General features: G+C 49.4%; 1 protein-coding gene across 2 annotated transcripts in view; it reads right to left on the minus strand.

Moving 5' to 3' along the window:
* Positions 1-27376, minus strand: part of CLEC16A (C-type lectin domain family 16, member A) — a 249531-nt gene that overhangs the window by 32040 nt on the left and 190115 nt on the right. Inside the window, exons 20-21 of one of the 2 annotated variants that reach the window (XM_011988119.1) lie at positions 25776-25980; positions 23565-23732 (exon numbers count right to left, since the gene is read on the minus strand). In XM_011988119.1, the coding sequence (XP_011843509.1) occupies positions 23565-23732; positions 25776-25980 (373 nt within the window). Of the gene's footprint in view, positions 1-23366; positions 23733-25775; positions 25981-27376 lie in introns of those variants that run through there. The other variant, XM_011988120.1, reaches the window with a different exon arrangement.

Genomic DNA, 27376 nt, shown 5'->3' on the forward strand with positions numbered 1-27376 from the left:
TTTTTTTTTTTTTTAAGTGAGAGAAAGAGACAAAACAGGGAAGATAGAAGTGGAAAGTAAACAGAAATATTAACAATGTTTTCTTCTGGGTTGATAGGATTGTAATTTCTCCTTCCTGTAGCTTCTCAGTTTTCATTTATAATATTCTACGTTCATGTATTAATGCACAAAAATTAATACAATGGGTCTGCAGTAATAGCAAAACAGCTGACTGGTTCTATCCATTCCTGTCATCATCAGCTCATCCCCAGGGCCTCAGTGACTCTGTGGGGTCAAGTCCCGCTGCCTGCCTGACTCACTGCCACTGGTGACTTGTGCTCTGATGGCCCCACACCTCCCTGCCTGTGAAGCCCGGCCCCTCCCCTGGACTCTGCTAACATACTGGCTGCTTTGATTCACCATCTCTCTTTCTCCTCGTCCTTTATTTTTCTGCCCTCTTTGGCCTTTGATTGCTTTTTGGGAGTTTATCATAGTGAACTTTCATCCCTTTCCAGGAAACTCTATTATCTTTTTCTTCCCTTTCACAATGAATAAATAATCATGAGAGCCCTTCTTTGGACAGAAGGACATCCTGCCTCCTACATAGAACTGCTGGAGCTTCTCTTTTGTGGCTCTTCTGGGCCTGAACTGAAGGGCACATCACCTGTCACAGGAGGGAGAGCATTCTGGTACATCGCTGTGCTTGGAGGAAGGGTGCCAGCTGTTGGCTCATTATTTGAGCTGCTCCTGGTCCTACAAGATGGCTGTGCTTTCCTGGCCATACAGGGGATGGAGCACTGGCCTGGGAGTCTAAAGGCTGGGGTATGGACAGGGAAACAAAGGTGCATAATATAAGCTAAGAGGGTGGGCTTTGGGGCAGACAGACATGGGAGAAGGAGGTAGAGGAGGACAGAGAGTCAGGCTTTTAGGGCCATATGGTCTCTGTCGCAACAAGTCTCTCCCATTGCAGCCAAAGCAGCTATAGAGGATACGCCACCAAGTGGGTGGGGTTGTGCCCCCATCAGTCTTCACTGGCAGGACAGCAGGTGGCTGGATTTGGCCTGCAGGGCTGGATTTGGCCTGCTCCATCAAGGCCAGCCACAGCCCTGATGCTGACTGGCTGTGTAATAGAAATTGTAGCCTTGAGCCTCCATTTCTCTGGCATAATATGGGGGGAATAATCTCTATGTCATACATCATTGTGAGGATTAAGTGAGAAGAGTACACACAACCTTGCTTAGCACAGTGTCTGATACACAGTAATTGCTCAATAAATAGTACCTGGATTGTCAAGTTCTACTGCCTCCAGACCTCCTCCACCAGGAGGTGGAGGTTTCCACCATACAAAAAGGCCACAACTAGCCCTAATTACGTCCAAGACATAGCGTGTGGCATTTGGGATGACATTTTTAAAAGTCATTGGCATGAGCTGGACGTAGTTGCTGGCATACCATCTAGCAGCACCAGGAAGTAAGTTCTAGAGCAACAAGCAGGTACTGGTCACCTGTTTTCCATCTCAAATCCACAACACGAACTGCTCACCGCACTTCTAATGTTCACAGCAGTGATTCTAATACTTTCTTTCTTTCCCAGAAATCATGCTTCTGAGGTCAGACCACAATCAACAGAGATTTCTGGAAAGGTATGAAATGCAAACTTATCTCATAATTTACAGGAAAGAAAAAGGAACAGGAGGCTATTTTACCAGTAAGAACAGAGTTTTTTTCTCCAAAGTCAAAAAGAAATGGAAAAAAGGCACGTTTTAGGGAAGAGAAAGGGTGCCAGGTGAGTCTGGACTGCATCAAGGTTTCCAAATTATTCCGGAATGTGTTGTAGTTTCCAATTTCTTTTTTTACATTTGGACTACTTTAAGGAAAATGTTACATAAATTGAACTATTTTATGATCAAAATGGGACACAAATGAGATAATCTGGTCTTTATGTGCTGTCTGATGACAGCTTTGTGACAGTCTGACAAGTTGAGAGCTGTATTTTTTAATACAACAGTTTCATTGAGATAGAATTCACATACTGTACAATGGACCCATTTAAAGTGTACAATTCATGGACTTTAAGTGTATTCACAGAGTTGTGCAACCATCTCCACAGTCAGTTTAGAACATTTTCATCCCCTACCTAAGAAGCTCTGAGTAGAGCTTGTAGCAGATTACAAATACTTTACTCCCAACCCTGCAGAGCGACCTGGAACCTCGCCCTCAGAGAACCTTGCCCCCTCCAGGTTCTGTCGGCCATTCTCTTGCACGTGGCTCAAAACATTTAATCTTCAAATCAGGCTCAAGTCCAAGAACTTTCCCTTTCCAAAGAATTCATCACAGGAAAATATCCCAGCCCAAATTCCTCCTTTTGTGCTAATGATGCGGGTAGTCAGGGCCACTGCAGGGCGTACTGGGCTGAATATCTACCTGGGATACAGGACTGGGGTCTCAGCTCCCCTTATCTGGCCAGGGCGGAAATTGATGACAAGGGGGAATTCCATGCCTGGCCAAACTGGTGCAAGGTTCACATGGGCAGCAACATATTCATTCCTTGGGGATTAGGCAGCCTGTGGGCTGAGACATCAATGCTCTCCTGTCTATGGCAGCCCCTGTCTGGGACACAAGGTTCTCAGCACTCCTCCTCTACCTCCTCCTCCCAGGTCAACATCCTTTCCTCCGAGAAGCCTTCCCAGACACCTGGTCTGGGTCAGATCCCCTTACTGGACATTAACCCAGCATCTGACAGTTCCCTGAGGGCGCCAAACATGGTGGGAAGTTCTAGACTATCTAAGGTGTCCACAGTGCTCATGAGCTCCAAAGGGCCTGATTTGTTTAGTTTGACTGACCTCTGAGTCCCCAGTGAACAACGTTTAGCACACAGAAGAGGGGATTAAAGATTTGTTGGCTCCATCATCCATCCATCCCTCTCTCCCTCCCATCCATCCATCCATCCATCCATCCATCCATCCATCCATCCATCCATCCATCCATCCATCCCTGTACATCTATCTATCCATCCACCCAGCAGCCACCTACCAATTTACCCATCTGCCAATCCATCTATCTATCCAGGCTTCTATCTATCCCTCTATACCAATCAATCCACCTACCCGTTAATCCCTCTCTACCCATCCATCAATCCCTCTACATCTATCTGTCCCCTCTCCCTCCCTCTACATCCATCCCTCCCTCCCTCTACATCCATTCATCCATCTATCCCTTTACCCATTTATCCATCTTCAATATTCATCTATTTATTCATTCATCCACCTATACCCAAATATCCATCCATCCATCCATCCATCCATCCATCCATCCATCCATCCATCCATTTATCCAGTACTTACCAAGCACTACCTATATGTCTAGTATAGCCCAGGACTTGGAAATTCAGCTGTAAACAAAACACAGTGCCTGTTTTCCTGGAGCTCACAGTTTGATAATGGGAGAGGACAGGGCAGGGCCAGTCAAGGAATAGAAAATGTCAGGAGAGGCTGAGTGCTCTGAAGGAATGAGCAAGTAGAGACCCCTGGAGTGCTGGGAGTGGGGACAGGGCTGCCATTACATAGGATGTCTGGGAAGACCTTCTGAGATGGTGAGGTCTGAAGAATGACCTGAAGGAAGTGAGGACAGAGCCACAGAGGTACCCAGGGTGACTTCTCCAAACAGAGGCCACCCAGGTCAGGGTCCCCCAAATAGGAGCATATCTAGCAAGGTCAAGGCTCAGGGGAGGCCCCTTAAGTTGCCTTGGAGTGGGCCAAGGGGACCATGGTGGGCGGGGAGTGAGGTTAGTGTCAGGAAGTACAGAGGGACCAAACCATGTGAAACCTGGGGCTACTGTGAGGACTTTGGCTTTCATCTGAGTGATGGGAGCCAGTGAAGAATCTAAGTAGAGGAGACACGTGACCTAACTCACACCCTGAAAGGATCTTTGGTGCTAAGAATAGACCATAGAGGGCAAGGAGAGAAACAGTGGGGCTGACTTTAAAGCCACTGGCCCAGGCTTGGCCAAGATGAGGAGTCAGCAAACAATGCCCTGCAGGCCAAATCCAGCCACCTGCTGTTCTGCCAGTGAAGACTGAGGGGGGCACAGCCCCACTCACTCGGTGATGTATCCTCTACGGCTGCTTTGGCTGAAATGGGAAAGGCTTGTTGCAACAGAGACCATATGGCCCTAAAAGCTTAACTCTCTGCTGCTTAAAGAAGAAATTACCCAGCCCTTCGCCCAGGAGACAGGTGTGGTGGTGAGAGGTCCTTGTCATGACTGTATCTCCCAAGTAGAGCTAACAGACTTGGGGAGGGACTGGATGCAGGAGTGGGAGAGGCTGCAGATGACACTGGACTAATGGGTGGATTTGGGCTCCAGTTGTGTGACTCAAGGAAGTGTTGCTGGCTGCCTCTTCTCTCCAGCTAAGTGTGGGTCATTGGGCCCCATGGGTAGCCTGCCCTAAGGACGGCCCCGCGAGTGACTATTTTCCTGCTCCAAGGGCTGTGTGTGGTCGGGTAGAGTGGGAACTTAGCCCTCTGCTTGAAGCCCATCAGCTGTTCCCTGGGCCTTCCGACCAAGTCCAGGACAGGTAATCGGGAACAGGGGCCATTCCCACGTGGCTTCATCTCCTGCTGACCCCCATCCTCAGGTTGCCTGCAGGACCCATATGCACATGCTGGTTTTCACAGCCCAATCATTCCCCCTGTCGGGATGCACCATGTGAAACCTAGCTCATCCTTCAAGACCACCTTTCAGAGCCTTCCCAGCCCTAGCTAGGTCTAGTACAAAGGTGAGTTAGCCCCAGGACACCATGAACTCCAGGAGGGCAGGATCATCCAGAACCCATTTCCCAGTTCTTAGCACAGCCGTCCCCAAAGTGGGTTTGCAGAAGGCATGACAAGCTTTGTGGAACTGGCCTCTCCTGAAACTGGGCCCAGGGCATGAAACATCCCACTCCTATACCCAGAATCCCTCCTACCCCAGGCACGCTAGAGCTACTGCTCCTACAGAAGAGAATGTCACCAATGGCCCTTTCTTCACTCTGACTTAACTGGGTTAGGCCTGGACATTGGGCTTTTCTAAAAGCTTTCAAGGTGATTTAAAAATGCACAGCTAGGGCTGAGGACCACAGGCCTGGGCTGGCTCAGGCCTGGGCCTCAAGCTGGCAAGGATCCTACAGGTGCCAGGACTCCGTACTTTCAAAAGAACGATGCCTCTGGGCACCTGGGCACTGTTAGGGTAGCCTGTGGGTCCCCCTCGGCTTTTCTTTGCCGCTGTGGGATTCCAGTTGAGTGGCTTCCTGATCGCCTAGTTGGCTGTCCCACAGAAGTTGTGGAGGTACAGGATGGAGAATGAACACGGCTGCCTGCTTGGAGGAGTGAGGAGCCGACCCAAGGGCTATGCTGAGCTGACCAGGCCTTGTCACCCGTGGCAACAGGAGACGGAGGCCGCTCTCCTGCCTGAGGCTGCAGGGAAGCCCCAGGAGGATGGATGTTCACTCAGCTCCTTGCTCTCCTGGGACAGCACGATTTGCTCATTTGGGTGCGGTTCCCTACCAAGTTTCAGGGATGTATTCACTCTAAGGTGCATGAGGTAGCTCGGGAGATGACCAGCCTAGTAGTGTTCTGAGAAAGTGCCTAGCGACAGGGCTAGGAGGCACTCTCAAGGTGAGGTTCTGGGTTTGCAGATTTAAGGTCAATGACTAGAATTATCCTCCAATGGGCTTGATAGTTACAGGGTTCTGATCCTTCTGGCAGGCCTCTGAGCCTTATCAGCAACAACACAGGATAGGGAATAAGAATAAAAAATGAGAACACAGAGCAGGAGGCCAGGGTCAGGCCAAGCCAGGACAGGACACTGGCTTTGCTGTGCAGTAGCTGTGCAACTCCAGGTAAGTTATTTAACCACCCTGAGCCTCAGAAAACCTCAACTGCAGAAAGAACATAAGCCTACCTTTCCCCAGGGAGGTTCTGATGATGAGTGAATGAATGCATGGAAGATGCCTGTAACAGCTTCAAACGCAGAAGGTGTCACATCAATGGAGAGCCGGGGAGCCTCCCCTGCCCTCACCCTGGGCCCTGGTCCTTCCTTACGCAGCGCCCCCGCACATGCTGTTCCCTATCCCGTCTGCTCTGAGGAACACTCTCACGATCTGCTGGATGGCAGGTGCAGCTGACAGCAGTAGCTTCACTTAAGCCCTTTGCTTTAGGTTAAATTAAGGTTGCCAGGTAGAGGCTGCTAGCGGGAGGGTGCTAAGGGAAACTACTATCTAAGGGGCATGCTTTCTACAAGCGGCTGTGGTTTTCCCATCCAGCCTGCTGCCACTGGACCGACCCTATACATTAAGTCCTTGATGAACCCTATGTCTCATTCGCTGGCACCAAGTCTCTTCTTCAGCCTCTGGAACCTGGTGCCATCCCTCCTGAGGTCAATTGAGGACTGGCATGGTATCTGCCCACTCATCTGCTCAGAGATGTCTTCCCCATCCCTACTAGACCAGCCAGGCTCTCTATTATAAATGCATTAGTCATGGGTGTGATTACTTGAATGCTGTCTGTTACTTTCACAAGATTGCAAGCTCACCAGGTCACCAACCCTAAGCACAGGGCCTGGCACACAGTAGGTGCTCAATAAATGTTTACTGGATAGGCTGGGCACAGTGGGTCATGCCTGTAATCCCTGCACTTTGGGAGGCCAAGGCCGGGTGGATCACCTGAAATCAGGAGCTCGAGACCAGCCTGGCGAACATGGTGAAACCCCATCTCTACTAAAAATACAAAAATTAGCCGGGCGTGGTGGCAGGTACCTGTAATCTTAGCTACTCGGAAGGCTGAGGCAGGACAATCACTTGAACCCAGGGGGCGGAGGTTGCAGTGAGCTGAGATTGCACCACTGCACTCCAGCCTGGGCAACAGAGCGACACTCTGTCCCAAAAAAAAAAAAAAAAAGTTTACTGGAAAAAGGAATGAACGAAAAGATATGCCACTGCTTTCCTCAGAAGCCTACCTCTGTAGATCCATGAAGACAAGCTAAAGAAGTCCCAAACTCACATCACTGAAGGGCTTAACTACACTCTTGGCCAGACCCAGAACCTTCCAGAAAGATTCTAAATTTGCTCCTGACCAGCAGACCTTAAATCTCCACTGCAGAGGCTCCTGTGCCTGGGCTGCACCAGTGTGCACCACTGCAAGTCAGTGCCTTTTTATGATTTTTAAAAAGAGTTCTAGCTGAGAGCCAGCAGGGGCTATGAAAAGCAGGAGAAAAAGCTGTTGACACATCACACCTATCGGGCAAATGTCGCTTGGCTCATGAAGCCTAGATAGCTGCTTAGTGCCACTGGCCAAGCACAGGCATCTCCAGGCTTGCTTCATCACTGCACTCTGATAGACGTGCCCAGGAACCACGCATGTGAGGCTGCAGGTACAATCACAGTGCCCCCAGCTTCCAACTACAACTCCCCCAGGGCAAGGCCAAGAATTTTGTCAGGTTCCTGGGCCCTGAGGAGGATCCCTGGACACTGGACTGAGCAGACTATGGGAGTCAGATGGCCTAGCAGTGAGTTTCAGCAACACCACCTACCACTGAGTGACTTTGGGCAAGTTACTTCACCTCTCTGGGTCTCAGCCTCCTCCCCTGGTAAGCAGGGAGAGTAACCACACCTTCCTCCCTGTTTGCTGGGCTATAGAGATACTTAGCCCAGTGCTGGCAGCTCGATGAGTCTCACAGAATGCTCTGTCAAATGTCCCCAATGCCTGAGTCATTTAAGCCTTTCAACCTCAGGACAGTGCGGGGGCCAAGTGCAAAGCACACTACTGCTTCCTGCAGTGTGACCTGTGCTGGTCACCTCACCTCTCAAGCCTCTCCCATCTCACTATGCTTTGCAGTTACTGAGATCACATATGGGAAATGCTTTGCCTGTCCCAAGCTGCTACACGATGTGCAGAGGCAGCGCCATTCTAGGAGCAGATCTGTCATAACCCCACCCCCATCACTGACCATGCTAGCCAAGGGCACCTCCCATATCCCACACCCTCCCTCACCCAGCTGCCCTGGTTTCTGCAGGGACCCCAGTGGCCCTGCACTGCTGTCTCCAATCCACTTACCACCCGGTACGTGCAAGAAGCTTAAACAGACATGCGTCAGGTCCAGCCACTTCCCTGCTTCAGGGCCCCGAGGCCACCCAGAGCAAGCAGAATGAAACTCACATGCCTCCTTGCACCTCTCCAGATCCCCATGGTCCCTGACAACCCAGTACCCCCTACACCCCGTGCTCTGGCTGCATGAACCCTCTGGGTGACTTGCCCTGTTGATGTCCCCACCACTTCAGTTATCTCCCTGGCCCCACGGTCATCCTTTTCCATGTCTGCCTCCCCTGAGTGAGCTGTCCTCTGCACAGGGGCCTAGGACGGGTTGCAGGAGGCACTTGGTGTGCACTGGCTGGCAGAAGGAAGCATGCCAGAGATGGTGCCTTCCATGGCTCTAATAGGGCAGGTGCTCACAAGTCCACCTGCCCGGTGCTGCCCATACGGCTGGCAGAGCCCAAGGGCACGGGCTAGAATACTTGGGAGGACCCTACGGAGAGGCCTGGAGGAGCCAGGCCAACTGCCCTGCAAGGGACCCCAGCCAGGGCCATGAAGCTGGGAGTGCTGGCCTGCCACCCCTGAGCTTGCAACCTTGGGCAGGCAGCTCTCTCCCTCTGAGCCCTGGCTCCCTCCTCCTCAACAGCAGTGGCCATTATGACACTACAATAACACGAAGCACTCACATGTAAAATGCTGGCCCCGCTAAGCTCCTGCCATGTGAGGCAGGTCCTATCATCAGCCCCATTTGAAAGAAGGGGACATGGAGGCTCAGGAGCTTCACAGAACTTCCTGACATCACATAGCTGTCTAGCGGTAGGTGTGGATTTGAACCTGGGGGGTCTGGCTCCAGGATGTGTGGCTCTAGCCTCTTGATTGCAATGGCTTCCTTGGCAGGGCTGTGGCACAGTTTGGACAGCACAATGGCAGGTGCTCTGATGATGGTGGCTTTCAAGCCGCTCAAGTCTAGCAGCTTGAGCAAGTCTTTCAGGTGCTCTGTGTTGGGTCAGCACAAAGGGCCACTCTTTGGGACATGGTGGGGACAGGAGGACAGGTCAGATTCTGCATTTGTCCTTTGCTGGATGTGGAGAGAGGGCAGGATGGGCCCTCCGGGAGGGCAGGAGTGCATGGCCTCCACCGGGCCAAGCACTGCTTCGAGATGCTAGACCACTGTGCTGAGCCCATGGACATCTCCCTTGGGCTTCATGCTGGAAATCTGGCAAAAAAGGGAATGTTTTTCTCCCCAAATGCCCAAGACTTTGTAAATGTCAACTATTTCAGAGTTTTTTCCGGGTTACTAAGAGCGGTGGTGGGGGTTTTTGAGGAAGGCTCATTCCGTCCACACTGACTCTTCCTGCCATCCGGCCGTCCCTAGGTTCAACGGGACATCTGTGAGCCAGGAGGCTGGAGCGTGCCTGGAACCCAGCACCGGAGACCCAGCCGTGGGCCAGTAAGGTCAGTGCTCAGAAAGCCACAACAAAGGGGCACGTAGGTTACCTCAGAAACTCTGCAGAGCCTTCAAATCGACTTAGCAGGAAAAGAAAGAACAAAGGACAGGAGATAACTTTTGTTCTCAGGAAGCCGGTAGAAGAGTTAGAAGAAGCAGGCACCGTCTCTAGGGACGAACTTTGAGATCTGGGCAGGGGACCTTGCTTGCTGACTCTTGCTTGCCCCAGCAATAAAAGCAGGGCTAATAACTCTACACAGTATTTACAAAATCTCCTTGTTTTGTGTAAAGCACCTAGCCCAGTGCCTAGCACATAGCTGGCATTCGATAAATAGGATTTTTATCCTGGGGCCTTAAATAAGTCTGTAAGGCTAGAAGTAGACCACATATGCCATAAGACTGAATTTTACCAGCTAGCAAATATTTTCAGAGGAGTCACTGCACGTCGCAGTCCAAACTTTGTAGTTCATACAGTTGAAGCATCTGCTCCCAAAATCATGCCGTGAATTTCTCACCCACAACATGGAAATTGAGGAGGCGACTTTCGAGGACTGAGCTCACAGCAGAGAGTGACGGAGACGGTAAAACAATCCAGCAGCCAGGCTGATGGGTTTTGGAATGTGTTTTTGTGATTACTCGGAGGCTTCAGGAAGCAGGCTGTTTAAGTGTGAAGAGATGTTGCAAAACAGCCATTCCCATCACACTGGGATAATATTGACTTCTGGCCCTTTGGGAATTTGTGATGTTAAAAAAAATAATACTGTGTGTGTTTTTAGAGAAAAGCACATTTATACTAAATGCCATGGCTGGACGGCTGCAAATAAAGAAAACTGTATTTTAGTCATGGGATTCTGGTTATAGAGAGAAAAGAAGTGTAGAAAGCTGTAACCTTAGCAGAGGTGCCGGGCGGAGGGAACAGAACCCACTGGTGTCTCTATCACGCCAAGTTTGGAGGAGCTTGTCTCTCAGGAAGCCGGTAGAAGAGCTTGTCCCCTGCTCTGTCTGAGATGACAAGCCGAGCTATGAGTGGGCCAGCCTCTGGAGACCCCCACCAGTTCCTGGGGACCTTTCCAGTCACCCCAACTCCTGAAGGCCTGGACAGAACGAGACCCACAAGTCACAAGGACTGTTGGGTGAGAAGTTGGGATCATCGAGACGCCCTTGCTAGCTAAATGCACGGAGAACATTCGGGGAGGGAAACCAAGCCTTCTTAAGATTTTGCCTTAAGCTAGCTCTGTGGCTTCCTACTCCCTCAGTCAAATTGGTCACCAAATCCTGTTAGTTTCTCAGCCTGGCTATTTCTGTTTTCACTTCATGGTTATTCACCCTGGGGAAACCCTTGCGCAAGGGCACTTGGAGATGCCTATTATTTATTAAAGGATGAAAAATCGGCCACCACCTAAACATCCATCTGTAGGGGAGTGGCTCAATGAACAGTGGTTTGACCAGATGATCGCAGCAGTCAAAAATGAATGAGGGTGCGCCTGCAAACTAAAATGAAAAACACTCCAGGATATGCTGTTGAGTGAAAACAGTGGTCATTTAGGTTTTTTGAAACAGCATTATAATCCTATAGTACAAGTACAGTGGCAAATGGCTAGAGAAAGGTAAGGAAGGCCGCACCCCAGCCTGTGGGACTTTCTCATCTGCCTATGGGCATCGCCTGACGCACAGCTGTGAGCGTGCAGTGAAGGGGCTAGAGTGTGTCTTGTGGCCCTCCCACTCCACCCTTCTCCTTTGCCCTTCCCAACTCCAGTCAATTAAAACCCAAGTCCATTTTGCCGCCCATGTGCCCTGCTGTCTTAGAACCTTCGATGGCTTCCTGCTGCTTCCAGGATGAAATTTGACCCATGCGGCAAGCTCACAAAGCGCTTTGCCATGGGGCCCTGCTGAGCTTCCCAGCTCTCTGTTCATGCCTACCCTGCAGCCACACCTTTGCATGTGCCCTGCCAGAAGCACCACAGAGCCTCACTAGCTGGCAAGACTTGCTCACAGTCCCTCCCCACAACCCCAGGCTTCTCTGTAAGCCCTGTGCAGTGTTTATTTGATTCATCAAGGGCCTTAGTAAACGCTTGCTCAACCAACCTTCCTTTTCCTGATCCTTGTCAACATGTTTGTCATATCACTTCCTTGGAATTGTAGAAGTTTCTTTTAAAAATGCCATTTCTTCCCCCACCCCAATTCTTCTCCACCAGGCAGTCCCGTACCCTGGCCCCCAGGAGCTGCTGTGCTTTGAAGAGGCCATCAGAGGCATGAAGGAAAGGGACACTTGGAAAATGGAATGGCTTCTGCCTGTCTCTGAAGCACCATTGTCCCCACATCTCTGCCTTTCGATTCCGTTGGTTTTTCCCACTCTTAGTGGGCCCTCATGAACTAACTCTCCTTCCCACCAACTGTGTACTCGGCAATACTGCTTCTTATTTGGCATTTCCCTTTTTTTGAGACGGAGTCTCCCTCCGTTACCCAGGCTGGAGTGCAGTGGTGCCATCCTGGCTCACTGCGACCTCTGCCTGCCAGGTTCAAGCAATTCTGCCTCAGCCTCCTGAGTAGCTGGGACTACAGGCACACACCAACATGACTGGCTACTTTTTGTATTTTTAGTAGAGATGGGATTTCACCATGTTGGCATTTCACCTTTTTTTTTTTTTTTTAAGACGGAGTCTATCTGTCACCCAGGCTAGTCTCGAATTCCTGACCTCAGGTGATCCACCTGCCTTGGTCTCCCAAAGTGCTGGGATTAAAGGTATGAGCTACCGCGCCCGGCTGGCATTTCATTTTCTTGGATCCCAAAGGCACTCTAATTCTCGGGAAGTGGGAAAGTGGTTCCCAAACCTTGTTCCAGGGGGTTGTCTTTGAGCTAGTCAGAGAGATTTTAAGGCAAACATCAAATCAAGGTGGACTTTTATCAACTTACATACAGAATTAAGGGCTAGGAATTTTTTGTTTCTCGGTTTTCTGCCATAAAGGGGCCTTCACACCTTGGCATCTGCTATCACTTGTCTGTTAATGAGAACTTGCAGTTGATAAAACAAATGATTCAGAAGCAAAAAATAAATACCATCAGAAAAGGCTTAGGATGTTTCTTGGGTGATTTTATGGACTTTTCCTTTAGAGACAGACTTGAGACACAGATGCAAGTCATGCTCTCTGATGACTTCTGTGCTCCTGGGTCACACGACGGAGTAGAATACGGCAAGAGTATGTGGGGTTCCCAAAGCACACCTGATTTCCAGGTGTTCTGCCTCTGAATACGCTTCAGAACAGAGGGCATGAAGGTTCATGGAGTGGAAAGCAGGGAGCCCTGGCTGGCCACTTGTGAGCTGGGCGACACTGGGCACTGAGGAATGACACTAGCTTCCCCGAGCTGTTGGGAGGCTCCATGGGGACTGCCTGGCTCAGGTGGGCACAGTGCCAATGATGGCAGTCAGCACCCCAGGGGACAGGATGTGTGCTGGGCTGGAGGCCTCGGGGGATGAATTTGTGCTCCTCTCTGGCCCCGGCTCAGCCTCTGAGAGCTGTGGGGCCTCAGGCAGATTACAGGACCTCTTGTGTGTGAGGAGGAAAATTCTGCCTGCTCTATTACGCCCAGGTGTTTCATCAACACCTAGGGAAAGTCTCTGTGAAAAAGCAACTCTGTGTCACGGCAGTGTGCCTTTGTTATTGACAGCAGAAGGGCTACTGCATTGGTAATTTTGTTTGTGCTGATTAATGTACAGAAAAGGAACCTATTTTCTGGGGTCCCAAGGCTCAGCTCTTAACTAACAACAACAACAACAAAAATGCTAAGAGCGGCCAACCTTTGCTGCACGTTTTATATGGGTTAGGCATTGTTCCGGGCACTTAGGTGAATGAACTCATTTTATGTCACAAGAGCCTAATGAAGGGACATCTTTATCCCATTTTTTGTTTTTCAGTTGTGGTACACATAACAAATTCTACCACCTGAGCCATTAGTAAGAGTACAGTTCAGTTGTTAAGTCCACTCACACTGTTGAGCATCACCCCTGTTTCTTATATAAGTAAACCGAGATCCAACGAGGTGAACTAAATGGGTCAAGGCCACCTAACAAGTTTCACGTGGAGGTGGAAGGCTGGGACTTGGGCCCACACACTCTGGCTTGTGCTGGGTGCCTTCACTCTGTTGCTTCTTACCTGGGCAACTACTCTACTGCTGGGAAAAGAAACCCCACTGTGAATGAACAGGAAAAACAACGAAAAAAAGGGTGCCGGAATTGATCATGGACACCCTGGGGTGGCAAGATATGGTAACTTCGATCTTTTCTTGGTGTTTTCCAGTCTTTTCTGACTGTTATGCACGAAATGTGCTTGACTAGGAGGCTGGAAGATGAGGCTGGAGAGCTCTATCCTATGTGGGGAGCCAGGCCCGTGCTGGCGAGCACACAGGGTGTGCGGCCAAGCCACTTGCTCTGGCGCTGACACTGGCCTGTGCTGTGCTGCTGGCAAGGCTGCCCTGCTGTGGGCCCACCCGAGCCTATAGAACATTCTAAGGTATAGCCCAGGTCAAATGGCAGATTGCAAATGGGGTCTGTTCTCTCCCCACACCTCCTGCATGGGCTTCTCTATTAGCAACCAGGAAATGTTCCCTGCCATTTGACACACTCTTATGACCAGAAGGCTCCTGGGCATACAGTTGCTTTGGCAGCCTGAGCTAGGTAATGACCCCGAAGAGTGAGGCAATACTCAGTTCTTTGGAACTCTCTTCTTCCCCTCCCTCCACCTCCCAGAAAATTGTCTGGGTAAGATGGCTGACCCTGCCTACTGCATCCATATTTAGCAACAGAGGGTTCCCCACAGCAAGTGCTACTGTGTCTATTGGGAAAGTGTCTTTGGGGGGCATGTTGTGAGTGGGGAAACCGTGCAGGCCTGGATCCGAGAATGTGGTTCCTTCTCTGGCTGTGTGAGCCCAGCTCCAGATTCCCTGAGGCTCTCTCTCTTCACAGCTGCTGTGGAGCCCTGAAAACAGGCTTGGCAAACAGGCGACCCCTTGGACTCAGTTCAGGGCTGATTTTTGAGTAGGATCTGTTCCCCACACCCCTGCCTCACCACTTGAAGGCTGATCTCTTAGAGGCAATTGCCAGAAAGCTTTGAAAGGGGCTCAAATCCTGCTGCTTTTGTTCAGGCAGGATTTTGAAGTAATCTTTCCGCTTTTTGTTCATGCACACCAGGGACAAACCTGTGCAGGAATGAGCCCTGCACCACTAGCCTGCTTTGGAAGTGGTGGTCTCAGGACAGGGTATTTTTCTGGATTGCTGCTTTGCAGGTTTGTCCTTGACACACTGGAAGTGGGTCTTGGGGCACGAGGATGTGGGCCAATGCCAGGGTGGATGATGAAGAGGGGAGTGGGGAACATTCTGTTTAGACCAGGGGCATCCTTAGGTCTCTAAGGAGGGCCTATCCTACTGATCTCTGACATTCTGAGACAGGCAGAGCTGCCATGTGAAGTAGTTCAGTCATTGCAGGTTGAGCAATCCAAATCTGAAAATCCAAAATCCAAAACTTTTTGAGCATCGACATGACACTCAAAGGAAATGCCCATCGGAGCATTTCAGATTTCAGATTTTTAGATTAGTGAAGCTGAACCAGTAAGTATAATGCAAATATTCCAAAATCCCCCAAAATCCAAAATTCAAAACACTCATGGTCCCAAGCTTCTTGGATAAGGAATATTCAACCTGCAGCCATGCCAGCCTTGAAGCAAATGGGACTTAGAGGCAGGAAGGGGAGGTACAGATCTCAGCCTGTCTCATGTGAGCTCTGCAGTCTTGCTCTGAGCCTCAGTTTCCTGTCTGTGAGGCAGAGCAAGTGATACCAGCTTCCAGGGTGGTCGGGAGGATAGAATTCATGCCTATAAAGTGCCTGACATGGTTAATTCTTCCAAATTATAGCTCACACTTCCAGAAATAATAGATATGAATTTTTCTGTCTAAAACATGCTTAGAGTTGGAGGCGACAATGTAGTTTTGCCTGGTACCAGTGAGGCCTTAGGTGGCTGCTGTTAAGCATTTAAAAAAACAATCAGCAAAGGGAAATTCACATCAGCTATGAATGAAAAGTTGGTTCAGCATGGTGGTGGGACTCAGGGTCTGACACTAGAGGGAGGGTATCTGCTGTGACTTTGGGTAGGCCACTTTCTGACCTGTAGAAAAGGAAAATGGTAACACCTTCCTTTTGAGGGCTTGTTGGGAAGCTCGAATAAGAATAATGCATAAAGTGCTTAGCAGCTCAATAAATTTTTCTTTAAAAAAGGCCTCAGGGTAGGAATCAAGTTTCTGTAACTCATGGACCTGCCTCACGAACCTGCTGGCCCGAGTCTCTAAGCTGTGAGCTGAAGGGTGGGAAAGGGTTAAGACTGGGATGGAGAAGCTGGAGGAAGCCCCAGGCCCTTCTTCCTGTGTGACTCCAGAAAGGGTATTTTTTGCCTTAGGGAGCTGCAAGGAGAGGACTGACTCCAGTTTTATAATCAGAAACTAGAAAAATAACAGGCCTACAAAATCAGTTCCTAGGAAATGCCAACATGAGATGACATTAGCACCTGGGACGTTATCCTCAGAGGAGAAGTCTGAACTGAAGTCTATGAATGAAACATCGATTTTCTTTTTTCCTTTTCAGATGGCGGTCAGAGGCTTTGCGGTCAGCTCAGTTGGCTCGTAGCACAGTGTCATCTCTGCATTCTTCCTAAGTTACTCAGCTGCCAAGGGCTGGGTCTAGAACCGGCAAGGCTTTTCCATGGAACTATTAAGTACTCTGGGTCACGTGACTGACCATGCCGGTTTAGGTGCCTTTGATAAAGATAACACTGTGAAAAGCAAGGCATGGCCCAGATACGCAGGAGAGTTAAATTCTTTTTTTTTTTTTTTTTGAGACAGAGTCTCACTCTGTCGCCCAGGTTAGACTGCAATGGCAAGATCTCAGCTCACTGCAACCTCCACCTCCCGGGTTCGAGTGGTTCTCCTGCCTCAGCCTCCTGAGTAGCTGGGACTACAGGTGCCTGCCACCACACCGGGCTAATTTTTGTACTTTTAGTAGAGACAAGGGTTTGCCATGTTGGCCAGGCTGGTCTCAAACTCCTGACCTCAGGTGATACAGGGGAGTTAAATGTCTACCACAAGACAGCTGGAGCCCCAAACCCAGTAGGAAGCTGGGACAGGAAGTGAATAAAGTCCAGCTTAGCTCTTAAGGGATGAAATCCAACTTGCCAGCTCACACTCAAACCACCACCAACTGGCACTGGGTACCAGACCTGAGTAAGACAGAAATGCCCTGGCCTTAGGGGTTTATAGTCTGCTGGGAAAAGACTGAACAATTCCTCCGCCCCATCCTCTGTCCCCCAGCCTCCCATCCACCAATCCATCCATCCACCCACACATCAGTATTCACTGATCAACTACTTCATAGGCATCAATCAGTACTGTCAAGGACAAGACAAACAAGGTCCCCCACAACCCTGTACCCACCCCCTGGCCAAGTGCCTTCCATTCTAGTGCAGGATAGTGTCAGAGAACAAGGAATACAAGAGGCAATTTCAGCTAAAGCTAAGGGCTATGAAGACCATGGGAAAACCGTCGGGCAATTCCTCAGAAAGTTAGATTGTCACATGACCTACTTTCTACTCCTAGGTATATACCGGAAATAATGGAAAACAGGTGTTCAAACAAAAGCTTGTGCACGAATGTTCACAGCAGCCCATTCACAATAGCCAAAAGGCAGACACAGCCCAAAATGTGCATTGATGGATGAATGGGGAAGCAAAACGACGTCTATCCATATAATGCATATTATTCAGCTAAAAGAAGGACAGATGCACCTTGAAAACATGATGCAAACAGAAAGAAGCCAGGCATGAAAGGCCACAGATTGTATGATTTATATGAAATATCCAGACAAGGTAAATCTATAGAGACAGAAAGCAGATTAGTGGATGCCAGGGGCTGGGGAGAAGGGGGCATGCGGGATGACTGCTTAATGGCTATGGGGTTTTCTTTTGGGGGAATGGAAATGTTTTGGAACTAGAGGAGGGGATGATGGCACAATACTTTGAAGGTACTAAATGCCACTGAATTGTTCACTTTCAAATGGTTGCTTATGTTGTGTTAAGCAAATTTCACCTCAACTAAAAACAAGCTGCCGTGCAGAGAACGAGGGTGACCCGGGCACTCAGGGAAGGCCCCTTTTTGAGGTATCGGAGCAGACTCCTGAGTGCTGAGAAGGAACCAGCCATGCAGTGGGCTCCACGCGGAGGGAAGCGTGAAAACAGAGGCCCCGAAACGGGACGCGCTTGGCCCTGGTGAGGCACAGCCAGCCAGTCAGTGTGGCTAAAGGGCTGGATTGTGTCACCTGCAGAGAGCCGAGGGGAGAGAGGGCTGGGAGCTGATCCCGGAAGGGGGCAGGGGCCAGACTGTATGGGACCATGGGCCACACAGAGGGGCTGGTGACAGGAGGGGCTGGTGGGTTTGGAGGAGGAGAGAGAGAGCAGCGGAAGAGGCAGAGCAGTACCTGTCCCGGAGTTAACAGGCTGGTGGGGAGCAGCTGATAGTAAACCAGGTGGGAACACATCACTTTTTTGTCATGTCACTAAGCCCTCATCTGCAAGGGCCAGGAGATGTCAACCTGCCTGGCTGCTCCTCTGAGCTGTGTGCTCTGCCAGCCCTTCCCACACCTGCCAACCCACCAGGGGAACACCTGTAAGCAGCTCCGGTGCCCTGTGGCCTCCTGAAGCAGCCACTGGGCCAGTAGGAGCCCAGAGTGAGGAGCAAGGCTGTTCTGGGAGGCTGTAGCCCCCGGCACCCCTGGGTCATTTCTGGGGAACAGCTTCTGCTCTGGCTTCTGCTGGTCCACTTAGAGTTTATGGAAAGGGTGGTCTTGTGGGCGAGTTTTGGACACCCTGCCCATCATGGCAGATTCTATCTATCTCTAGAAGCAGCTGTTGCCATGGGCAGGGTCCATGAGGAACTAACCACAGCAACGTGGCACCTCAAAGCCACAGAGAGCTCAGGCTAGAGTCTAGACCTGGCCATGCCTGCCCACCACCCCCACATACTGGCCGCCACTGACCCCCCTCCTTGGCCAGGCTCACGCACAGTCCCTTGTGAAGCTGAACATTCTGTGAGGGTGACAGCCATCAATATAAAACCAGCCAATAAATAGAACTTGTGATTTTTTTTTTCTAAGCCAAATGGAAGAAGAAAAATACACCAAAGTGGCTACTCACCTATTAGCCCTGATTTATACACTACTTTAATATCTCCTCCAAGGAAATGAAAGGCATATTTTCATCAAATATAATCGTTTATAGCTTCTAAAGGGGAGACAAACTGCTCTATGACAATTACCTGGGTCCGCAGATAAAATCGGAAGATGTGTCCTAATAAAACACCCTTGTCTGGCAGCTACCCCAAGGCATGCAGCCAGAGTTGTTTTCCTCCTTGTGAATTATTCCCCAGGCAGAAGCAAGGACTCCATGCACTGTGTGGCCTATGGGGAGGGGCACCATTGTGGAGGGTGGGAAGTGGTCATGCCCCAGCACCCACGGGCCCTTGATGGCAGCGGTGAGATGTCACAGCATCAGAGGCCAACCCAGGCCAGGTTTCTGATGACCAAATCACCCTCCATTGCCCAGCTCCCGCTCTGGCACTACTCTTTGGCTTCTGTAAAACTCTGAGTAGGAGGAGGGTGGTGAAATTCAGTTGATATGCAACCAACCTAAATCTGTCACCTGGGTACACGGTCCTTGGACACACATCTTGCTCAGTTGGTGACAGAAATTTAGCCGAGGGATGCTGCTTAAGGTCTTCTGGGTTCTCAGTTCCTTTGTGTTCCCTTGTCAAAGTGCCATGGACTAAACCACCAAGTATCTGGGGCCCTAGAGGGACTTTCCTTGTCTTCCCGTGTTCAGAGAAGGGAGAAGGCCTTTGATGGGCTCTGTTCCAAGGCTGAGCAGAGAACAAATGCAGGCTCATTCTTCACTCAACAATACTGAGTAGGGGCACAGAGCTAGGCACCGAGATACAGGGTGAACAGCACACAAGGTTCCCATACAGGCAACCCTCTTTGCAGGGGAGAAAGACTATGACCAGGCACACAAAGGCATCAGCCAGGTAAGGAACCGCAGTGCTGTGGATAAACTGAAAGAGGCCAGGCCGGGCGCGGTGGCTCAAGCCTGTAATCCCAGCACTTTGGGAGGCCGAGGCGAGTGGATCATGAGGTCAGGAGATTGAGACCATCCTGGCTAACACGGTGAAACCCCATCTCTACTAAAAATAGAAAAAATTAGCCGGGCGTGGTGGCGGGCGCCTGTAGTTCCAGCTACTCGGGAGGCTGAGGCAGGAGAATGGCGTGAACCGGGGAGACGGAGCTTGCAGTGAGCTGAGACCGTGCCACTGCACTCCAGCCTGGGCGACAGAGCAAGACTCCGTCTCAAAAAAAAAAAAAGGAACCAGGCCAATGCAGAGGAGGGAGGGAGGGGCAACCCTAACCAGGAGCTGATCCGAACAGGCCTCTGAAGAGGTGGCACACGGACTAAACTTGAGCCGTTAGCGGAAGGCAGCTACCAACATCCCGGGACAGACATCCAGTGCAAGGCCCTGAGGCAGGGAAGGCCGCAGTGATTTACCGGAGTGGGTCTCAAAGTGTGGTCTGGAAATTCTTGTTTTCATAAAAATAGTAAGACATTTTTCTTCTATGTTCATTTTCCCAGGGGTGTACTGAGGAGTTTTCCAGAGGCCACAGAATGCATGCTATCACAACAGACCGAAAACAGAAGCAAAGAGGAGAATCCAGATGTCTTCTATTAAGCCAGGCAGGAAAGAGACTTGCAGAAATGGGCACGATAAATTATTTTGTATGTTTATTGTTCATAGAAAACTATGTTAGTTATGCATATATGCAATGGATTTATTCAATAAATATATATTAAAAGCATTTCTTAGTTTTAATTTCTAATGTCATAAATATCTATAAATATAATCTACCTAAACGAAATCTCTTTAAGTTCTGTAATACTTTTTAAGCACATAAACAAACACGGGAGTGCTGAGGCTAAAACTCTGAGAAACGCTGGCTTAGAGGAGCAGCAGGGACTGGCAAAGCTGGGGTCGGGGCTAGAGTGAGCTTGGGATCGGGGAAATTTCATCTGAGAGGCCAGTTGGGGCTGGATCTCACAGCCATCACCCAAGATCAGAAGGAGAGATGTGGATTTTGTTCTAAGTGCAACAGGAAACTACCAAAAAGCTGGAGGCAGGGTATGATGTAATCTGATTGAAGTACTAGAAGGATCCCACTGGCTGAATGGAAGCTGGGGATCCTGAGAAGGCTTCTGTTGCAATCTTGGGTGATCTGGGAGAAGAGATCTCAGATCTCATTATTTTCCAGAGGCCAAGCAGGCTGGTGGGTGTGGAAGTGGGGTGAGAAGATTTAAGAATGATTCCAAGATGCTGAATGGCTGCTGCTGTGGGGGAACCCTGACTACTGAGAAGGGGATGGGGCAGCCTATGCTCCCATCATGCCAAGGCTCAGGGATTTCAACTTGCTCTTTGGGACACAGCTCTTGTGCCAAGCCAAGGTGGAAGGGCAGTGAGGCCTCCCTCTTTGCAGGGGTGGGGGGATAAATAAGAATGTCCCCATCTCACTCCTCATAGCTGAGTGGCACTACCAGGGGCAGTCAGGGGAGACAGCCAAGGGGTGGAGGCTGCCTTCAGCAGCCACCTCTGACTTGCTGTTGTCCCAGTTGGCACAGCCGCACACTTGCTGACCCTGGGACCAGCAACAGGACATGGGGCATCCCAGCTGTGCCAACTTCCCTGCCAGGCAGGCCCAGGTTCTGGAGCCAGGCCACATTCCCAGCATTTGATGTTCTCACCCCTCCACTGGAAGGCCAGGCAGGGTAGAAGAGGTAAGCAATAAGTTATCCTAAAGAATTCTGCAAACAGAGAAATGATCATGTAGATGCCGAAGAATGTGCCACTTGGCTCTATTTATTTACTTACATTCTACATCATTCTAAAAGGGATCGGAGAGGAAATAAGGCCTGGGTTTTCCTCCTTAACCAGTAAGTTCCGAAACTGAAAGATGCCTCAGTGAGCCTAAAGAAGTCATTTCTTACCAGGTCAATTTGTTCTCAGTTAACTTAGACTCAGTCATACTTTATATTTACTTAGCAATCACGGCTACAGAACACGAAGCAACCCGCAGAATTTTTAAGCAAAGAATCCTCCAGGTGCTGAAATAGGCAGAAGCATCTCACATTTCATCATTGAAAATAGAGGCGGTGCCACAATCAGTCTCTCAGCCTAACATTGTTTTTTTCTTTTCTTTTTGAGACAGGGTCTCACTCTGTTGCTCAGGTTGGAGTGCAGTGGTACAATCACAGCTCACTGCAGCGTCAACCTCCTGGGCGCAAGTGACCCTCCCACCTCAGCCTCCTGAGTGTAGCTGAGACCACAGGTGCGCACCACCATGTCCAGCTAATTTTTTATTTATACTAGAGATGAGGTCTTACTATGTTGCCCAGGCTGGTCTCAAACTCCTGGGCTCAAGCAATTCGCCTGTCTTAGCCTCCCAAGGTGCTGGGATTACTGGCATGAGCCACCACGCCCAGCCCTAAGACTGGTTTTAAGAAAGAAACCAATCACAAGCTGTGGGTGGCAGAGTGAATTGGTGTACTGTCTTCTAGACTTCATGTTGGGACTACGTATACAAAGATTAAAAACCTGCCCCTTTGGCAAATTCACTGCTAGGAATTTATCACACAGACATGCAAGATTTGCACAATTACACAAAGATACCCTAAGGATGCTCACTGTGATACTGTAAGACCAAAACACTGGAAATGACCCAAATATGAAACAGCAAAAAAGATTTTTTTGCCCATCCATATGACAAAATACCATATAACAGTTAAGGAGAACTAGGTTGATTTATATGTGTTAATGTGTGACACTTTCTATTAAGGAAGAAGAAGCAAGGTGCAGCATCAGACATATAGTATACCCCATGTGTAAAAAACAAACATATGCATAACATACAAAGAAATATTTCTGGAAAGACAGGCAAGAAACTGTTAACAATAGTTACTTCTGAAGCCAAGTAGACTTGTTTTTCATTTGATCATCTCCTGTCTGGATTTTAAAAAATCATATGCCTACAGTATATACATATAAATAACAAATTCATCAAATCAAATAATGAAACTAAAATAAATCACGTGGGGGAACCAGGACTCGGGTTTTGAGCAGGTTCATACGGCTGCGTTTTGTTCTTAAATCAATAACTGCTTTTGAAAACATTTCACAACACTTGCAACTTCAGTTTGAAGGCCTACATGGGGAGGGGTTAAGTTGTGAATGAGAGCTTGGCCGGTGTTCTAAAGTTTTGCAATCAAAAGAAAGGCTCTCTTTCGAGGGATCGGGGGGGTGCATACGGATTTACTTAAAGCAGACATGTCAGAACAGGAAGGGGAGAACTCGGTCTCCTGGAGAAGTGGTCCTTTCCGCTCTGACAAATCAGCAATGAACTTTCCACTCAATTTTCTGTTTTGGGAGGAGGGGCGGAGGAGGGTTAGAGATGACCTTTGGCAAAAGTGGGAGGAGATGCCCTCATATGGAAGGAGTGGACAAAGAAGGCTCTGCTGTCCACAGGTCAGCTGTCCACTCCTTCAGAAGTCTCACTTCTTCAGGGGGTTGTAATCGGAACCAAACACACTCTCTCTTTCTAGTCATCTTACATGGAGAAGGAAACTACTCTCCCACAACTTCATCACTAATCATTTAAATGTTTCCAAGAAATTTCCAAGAAACTTCTTAGTCAGTTCTGAGAAGTTCTTCCACATACCCAACACATCTCTGGAAAACCAAACCAAACACTAAAGGGAAAGTCAAAATTTATTTTGGGGGCTGTGTTTAATCTCGTGCCGCGCTTTGATAAATTCTAAGAAGCCAGTGCTGCCAGCCGACTGGGCTTCTGAGAGAGGAAGGGCAGCTCACACAGGCTCCACAGAGAGAAAGCCCTTGAACGCCCACCATGACGAACGAGCTGTGGAGCAGGGCAGGGGGCTGGCTCACCTGGCACCTTGTCCACTGACGCAAACACGGAGCGCTGCACTGTGGGGTCGCTGCTGCCCCGGCGCCCCTGGTCGTAGAAGCGGAAAGGCAGGTGCTGAGTGGAGGTGGAGGAGCCGAGTCCAAAGCCCAGGACTTCAGTGGTGGGCTGGATTGGGAGGTCCAGGAGGGCTACGGTCAAACAATAGCATGGTTCACTCTGAGCATGTGGGATAGAGGGGGGTGGTGAGAATTTGTGGGGGGACATTGTAGTGGCTGTGGCCCTGCCAGGCACGTCACTTAGGAGATGCCAAGTGGGCGGCAGGCAGCCTTGAGCTGGAGAGAACAGTGGAACATCAAAGATCCCACTGAGGCTCAAGGCCCAAGCAGATGCCAAGTGAGGGCTTCAGGCCAAGGCTGGAGACCAAGGAGAAAGGGGTACGAGCCCGGGCTCCTCGAGTGGAATGGATGCTAGGTCAATTTCTACTTTGGATTCTCAGCTTCCATGTGTAAAGGACCCTGACAAAGGCTGTTTCAGACTGCAAGCGAGTGGGGCTGAGTCTGCCCAGAGAGTTCACACATATATGTGTGTACGTATATCTGCACGTGTGAAGGAGCATGTGAAAATATGTATGTGCATGTACATGTGTAACTATGAGTGGGTGTTCATCTGTCTCAGCCACTATCCTCCCTTCCATAAATAAATCTCCCAATATATCCATTTAGAGGGGCTTTTTAAAATCAATTTAAGAAATACCCAAGGCGTTAGTTCTAACAGCCACTTTACAGCATAATTCTCAATTTTCAAATGAAGTATTTGGCCTTCATGCCAGCTGTGAGAAATTGCTTTACATGGGGGGGTGGGGTGTAGGGGAAACAACTCCCTGAAAATAAATCTTAAAAGAAAGAGCTGAATGATTTAAGTCACTTTGCACATTACAAAATGCTTCAGTAATGATTTTGTAGGCCAAGTTTCAGCTAAGTGAGAAATGAGACGGGGACGACGTGGGACGCAGGACTGTGCAAATCAGCACAGTAAATCATCGCATCGGTAATGCCCAGAAACTGGCCCTCTGAGGGTTTATTTTTGAGACAGGGTCTCACTCTGTCTCCTAGGCTGGAGTGCAGTGGTGTAATCATGGCTCACTGTAACCTCTACCTCCCAGGCTCAAGTGATCCTCCCGCCTCAGCCTCCCGAATAGCTGGGACTACAGGCGTGTGCCACCACGCCTGGTTCATTTTTGTATTTTTTTGTAGAGACAGGGTCTTGCCATGTTTCCCAGGCTGGTCTCAAACTCCTGGGCACAAGTGAGTCACCCGCCTTGGCCTCCCAAAGTGCTGAGATTACAGACATGAACCACCGTGCCTGGTCAAGGGCTTATTTTAAAGTTATCCCTTGAGAAAGCATGCCCACATCCCCAGGTGGGCTTAAAATCCTCTCAGCAGCCACCAGGATGACCACTGGTGCCTGAACTGAATGGCACTGGGTATCTTGAGAAAGACTGTTTGAAATTTTAGGAGTTGACAGAATGCCTTCCCCCCACGCCGAGGAGAAAGCCCTGCCTTCCTGCCCAATGAACGCATCTCTCTCATTTCTGTGCCTTTGCTTCTAAGAAATCTTGGCCTTCCTAACACTAGGCAGTGTTGGGCTTCCTCAGAAATTCACCACAATCCCCGTGAAATGTAAAATGACTTCCTTCCAAGGGTTCCAGCCTTTCACCAAGTAGGGCTGCCTCTTATAAGAACTGGGAAGGTGAAGGAGGAAGGGGTAAGCTTTAGAGCAGGAAGTTCTGCCTGTGGGTTCTGCCTGCATGACTTTGGGCAAGTCCCTGAGCCTCAGTTTCCTTCTCCGTAAAATGGGCAGAGCAGGCCCTACAGAACTTCAGAGTTGTTTTAAGGATCGGAGGTGGTAGAGGAATGTCAAAGCGCTTTGTTAACATATGCTTGAGAATTTCAGTGTGAAGGGCTGAGAAGAGTGGTCCCACACTGGTATCTACTTATTGCTGGCCTCCTGCCTGCTAGGGAGGGCTCCTCTTCTCTTCCATGCAGCCCTAGAAACTCATCAGAAACCAAACACCCAGGAAATGGGACTTCTTTGTACCCACATAAAACAATTCCTGAATCATAGGTATCTTCTTCTTTGCTATGGGGGTTCTCAAGGTCAATGTGAGAACTACAGATAGCCCTGCCCTGCCAAGTGCTCAGAGGACGCCTTGCCAGGGTCCGGCCACTCACCAGCTATTCTCTGCATCTTCATGCGCCTTGCCTGGATGCGGCCTTTGGCCAGGCGCTGCTTGGCGATGATGCAGCGGATGTGGTCTGAGAAGATGAAGGTGGCCTGGAGGATGGGGAAGGGCTTAGAATGGGGGCTGGAAGCAGGCTTGTGGATGGTGATGTTCAGGGCACGGCTGTCATCCTCCACGCCAGTCACCTGCATGTCCTGCACAGTGAGAAGCAAAGGAAAGGGCATTCGTTGGGTTTGGGAGGAGGGTGGCTAGGAGCTGTGGCATCATGAGGCATCTAGAAAGAGGTCTCCAAATTCAATGCTTTTGATCTAAGATCAACAGCCTCCCAAGTCCAACAGAGTCATGGATGGGCACAAGGCAGACCAGGCCCACTGGGAGAAGACAGTGTAGGAGGAGGCACAGAGTACCCCAAAGGAGCGGATGCTGGTGGTGGTGGCTGGTGCCTGTTTTCCATGAGGACTTGGGTCAGCTCATGAATAACAGGGTACCCCATACAAGCCTCTTCAAGGGGACACAGGAAACACAACAGGCAAACTCTTACTTCTGAGAAGCCAGAGATAATGAACCAAAATTACTACTACCATCTGGCATGATCTTAGATATAGTTGCTCATCTACTCATCAATTTCTTCCTTATTTCTTCTAAGAAGGGGACATCGTTGGCAACCATTTGTATGTCTTTGAGAAACTTCTGGTCCCCAAAGGGAAAAGTTAATCCTGAGAAAGGGACAGGGGCTGGGCATGGTGGCTCATGCCTGTAATTCCAGCACTTTGGGAGGCTGAGGTGGGTGGATCACAAGGTCGGAGTTCGAGACCAGCTTGGCCAACAAGGTGAAACCCAGTCTGTACTAAAAACATAAAAATTAGCCAGGCATGGTGGCGTGTGCCTGTAGTCCCAGATACTCAGGAGGCTAAGGCAGAAGAATTGTTTGAACCAGGGAGGCAGAGGTTGCAGTGAGCAGAGATCGAACCACTGCACTCCAGCCTGGGCGACAGAGTGAGACTCTGTCTCAAATTAAAAAAAAAAAAAAAAAAAGAAAAAAGAAAAAAAGAAAGGAATAGGGAAAGTCACTGAGCAGAGATTTGAAGGAAGCTGTGTTTTGAACGTGGAGAAGAAACGAACATGTAGCGAATTTTAAAAAAGACAAACCCAGTCTAAAACCTCAGAACGGATTCTGCATAGAGAATCTGCTCCCATGAAGGTTTGAGGTGATCTGATAGAAAAGCCTGAGAGGGGATGAACACAAAAGTCAGAAATGTTAAAGGAGGTGGGGACAACACTGGAAAAGGCTCACAGCGGAATTGTGGTTCTCAGGCATTACATCTGGCATGGGCTCTTTGGAGCTAACACCCCCATCAAAATGTGACAGTAAGGATTAGATGAGGTATTCTACATTTAAAGCAGGGAGTGTGGTATAGTAAAGACCTGACAAATAGTACCCATTGGAAGACGGCCAAAAAAAAGGTTTATGTGGCTTTCATTGTCTGATGGAAGACACATATTAATTCTTCGGGGGAGGAAAACACTTGCCTGACACTAAATTCTAATGGAAATTAATCATAAGCCTAGGTAAAGCCTAGATAGATAAGC

Source organism: Mandrillus leucophaeus, unplaced genomic scaffold, assembly GCF_000951045.1.
Source record: "Mandrillus leucophaeus isolate KB7577 unplaced genomic scaffold, Mleu.le_1.0 Scaffold323, whole genome shotgun sequence".
Taxonomy (NCBI): domain Eukaryota; kingdom Metazoa; phylum Chordata; class Mammalia; order Primates; family Cercopithecidae; genus Mandrillus; species Mandrillus leucophaeus.